The sequence below is a fragment of the Euphorbia lathyris genome, chromosome 4, assembly GCF_963576675.1.
Source record: "Euphorbia lathyris chromosome 4, ddEupLath1.1, whole genome shotgun sequence".
NCBI classification, from domain to species: domain Eukaryota; kingdom Viridiplantae; phylum Streptophyta; class Magnoliopsida; order Malpighiales; family Euphorbiaceae; genus Euphorbia; species Euphorbia lathyris.
Genome location: NC_088913.1, coordinates 22,727,032 through 22,730,431, shown reverse-complemented (window position 1 = coordinate 22,730,431; position 3,400 = coordinate 22,727,032). Strand labels below are relative to the sequence as shown.

Sequence of the window (3,400 nt, the reverse complement as noted above, 5' to 3'; positions counted from 1 at the left end):
TAGAAGTATAGAGGAAGGTATTCTTGTCATACTCAATTGCTGATATTGTAAAAGGTTTGAGGCTCTACCTTTAAAGAGCTCAGTAGAGGATTTGAAATCTCGGAGGTGTTCCGGGGACAGGACGTAGGCTTAGAAGAAGCCGAACCTGGATAAATCTGCTGAGTGAAGTATTTCTAAACCTTAACTCCTTATTCATATTGCTTGCTTAAAACAAACTAAAACTGACCAAGTAAAAGAGGTCAAGCTGAGTTGTGCGCTACCAACGAGAAGGTTCAGGAATAGACTCTAAGTGCTATTTCCTGACCTAAGCAACGAAGCTGTCCTAGTCACTAGTTGACTAAGCCAGTGTCTTGCTGAGTGGTAAGCGCCGCTGTTAGATAAACTTTTCTTGAAGAAAAGAAATCTGCCCAACTTATTTTAAAAAAGATAAAATAGTTCCTAACCCCCCCTTGGAACTATATTTGCAACCTTACAAGGGACCAACATCTAGCACCACGGATTTAGTAATATTCACTTATGACCTTACCTTCAACAACTTTTTCCCAAGCAATATATGCCATATATCTTTTTGTAAACCTAGTCATTTCATATTAGTGTACTTTAAAACCCTCTAATAACTCCATCCAAGTGAGGAGTAGTTTTTTTTTTTCTCCCTATAGGTTACAATCTCTTCTTTATATTGCATTTGAGCTGTTTGTTGAAAGGCTAAGCTGATGGTTGTGTGTTGATAGTTTAAGGTTTTTATATATATGTATCTTATATCTATCTTGTAGTTTGTAATACGTTTGATTTGGTTTAAATTTCTGTCCTCATAATTTATCAGGTGCAACTGCTAGAAATATGAAAATAAATAGTGATAAAATTATCTTCAAGGAGACAAGACTCAGTTGAGTGTAGTTTAACATTAATATTTTTTTCAGGGCGAGTGAATGAGCTTCAGTGAGCAACAATGTTTTTTGGGAAGGTCAGAGAAGCTGTGAGCTTGTTTGAGATGATTGTGCAGAATGTGGCTGCACACAGCAGAAGGTTTAATACAAATCATTTAAAGCATCCTTCTGCTTTGTACTGTACTGGGTCATCTTACATAGAGCTTCCTAAGAAGCTTAAGAAATCAGAGAGAAAGCCATGGGTGACGAGTGTTAATGAACTCAAGCTTAAAGCTAGAAGTAAGAAGAAAGATTGGGAATTGGCTCGTGAAAGGATTCTGCAGCCACCAGATAATGGATTATTGGTGAAGGCATTAATTCCAGTTGCTCATGAAGTTCGTGCTGCTAGAGCTGAAGTTATCTCATGTGTTTCAAGGGTTGCTAAGATCATTGCTGTATACTCATGCAGGTTAGAAAAGCTCTATACTGGTATTCTTGAATGTAAGAATTATGTGGCTTATTGAAGTTCTTCCTTTTGTTTTACCTAATTTTTTACTTATTATGTAGTTTGCATAGTGAGGGCGAGCCTTGGCGCAACGGTAAAACGTTGTTGCCGTGTGACCTGAGGTCACGGGTTCGAGTCTTAGGAGCGGCCGGCTTGCCCCAATACACCCTTGTGGTGGGACCCCTCCCCGGACCCTCGCTCAGCGGGGACGCGTAATGCGACCGGGCCGCCTTTTTTTTTTTTTTATGTAGTTTGCATAGTATTAATTTGTCAGATTGAGAGAGAGAGAGAGAGAGAGAGAGAGAGGGAATACTTGATATATAATCTTGGTGACAGGAAGCATATATGTTCTTGTGGACTTGTATATTAGTTAGAGACTGTTATAGTTCGATAACAATTGCAATCTAGTGATTTCATAAATACTTGATTGCTAGAAATGTTGTGTGTAATCATGATTTGTGACTCGTTCAGGTTTATCCCAGGTATGAATGCCACATAGTTGACAATAAACAATTTAAAGAATATGGGCATTAACATGAGGTTTTCAACCCAAGTCCCTTTTTTGCAGCACTAGTTTTCTCATGATGATAATTCAAGATTCAACCATCTATTAAATGAATGATGGAATTTATCATAAGAAAAACTGAACCATTCTTCTTCCTCACCCTATTATATACGTCTATGATTATCTCTATTTTTCTTTTTTGTTTCTTTTGTATAATAGATATATTCATTTGGTTTAGTATGCGTAATGCTAAGCTTCCTATGCAGTGTATGTGGAGAAGTTCATGTTGGTGATCCACCGCATAAGATCAAATCATGCAATATGACTGGTAGCCTGGCAAGCAAAGAGCACAGTTGGGAAATTGGGGGCATGGAACATATTTTGCCTCTTGTTGAATCTTTTCATCTATATGATAGGCTTGGAAGAGCTGTTTCTCATAATGAGCAACTCCAAGTAGATCGAATCCCAGCCATTTTGGAATTGTGTATCCAAGGAGGCGTTGACATACCAGAGTACCCAACAAGGAGAAGATCAGTCCCTGCCTACAATGTTGCTGGTAGAATTATAGATTTTGAGCGTAGGTTCCCCAAAGAAGAAGCTGCCCCTGGAACTGGCATAAACACTGGTGGGTTTTGGGAGAAGATAGAGAAGTTGAGGGAGAACAAAGAGCCTGTAGACTCTCATTCTCAAGATATAAAAGGTCATTTTTCCATTTCTCTTATGATTAAAAATTAATCCTTGAAATTGGATATGAATTTGCTTCTTTTTCTAAGCATATAAAACGTACAAGTCTAAATGATGATACCTATGCAGGCGTCGCTATTCAAGGCATGGAAGCATGGAGGACAATGTGTTCAGGTTCCAAAGAACTTATGAAAAAATATGCTGTCCATACTTGTGGATATTGCCCGGAGATCCAAGTAGGGCCTAAGGGTCACAAGGTACGCAATTGCCAAGCTTATAAGCATCAGATGAGGGATGGGCAACATGCATGGCAGGAAGCTACTGTTGATGATATAATTCCTATAGTGTATGTATGGCATGTGAGAGATCGGCATAGTGGTGAACCACTAGTAAATGGTTTGAAGAAGTATTATGGTATGGTGCCTGCAGTAGTGGAGCTTTTTGCCCAAGCTGGGGCAAAAATAGGCCAAGTATATGCTGGTTTAATGAGGGAGGATATTGTGGTGCCTGCATTGGATGAAGAGAAGTGGGTTGTCTGAATCTGAAACAATGAAGATTTGGGAGATTATGAGATATATATATTTTTTTACTGTAAATATTGTTACAAACAATGTCATTACTAGTTGGAGTTGCATGCTCTCCCGTTAGACTTGAATTTTGGCTTATGGGTGGTGGAGACATCACATGCATCTTATGTTTTGTTTAAATGCTAGATACGGTGTTTTGTTGGTTACTCCGGACAGTTGACCTGTTTTTGAATGTGAGAGCAGTGATCAAACCTCATTGCTCTAAATGACAACTCATCCCGTGTTGGACTGCTCATTGAAATTTCAAATTGTT

The 3,400-nt window shown here is 38.7% G+C and overlaps 1 protein-coding gene across 1 annotated transcript; it reads left to right on the top strand.

Moving 5' to 3' along the window:
• Window positions 1-949: 949 nt before the first annotated feature.
• LOC136227092 (APO protein 3, mitochondrial-like) lies at window positions 950-3,099 on the top strand. Its single transcript, XM_066015804.1, has 3 exons — window positions 950-1,335; window positions 2,143-2,576; window positions 2,690-3,099. The coding sequence occupies exons 1-3, from the start codon at window positions 950-952 to the stop codon at window positions 3,097-3,099; spliced, it is 1,230 nt and encodes a 409-aa protein (XP_065871876.1).
• Window positions 3,100-3,400: the final 301 nt, after the last annotated feature.

Excerpts from the sequence above, each read along its gene's own strand:
- LOC136227092 (XM_066015804.1), top strand. The coding sequence starts at position 950 with ATGTTTTTTGGGAAGGTCAGAGAAGCTGTGAGCTTGTTTGAGATGATT. Across the intron at positions 1,336-2,142 it reads ATTGCTGTATACTCATGCAG|TGTATGTGGAGAAGTTCATG; the intron begins GTTAGAAAAGCT and ends CTTCCTATGCAG. Across the intron at positions 2,577-2,689 it reads TCATTCTCAAGATATAAAAG|GCGTCGCTATTCAAGGCATG; the intron begins GTCATTTTTCCA and ends ATACCTATGCAG.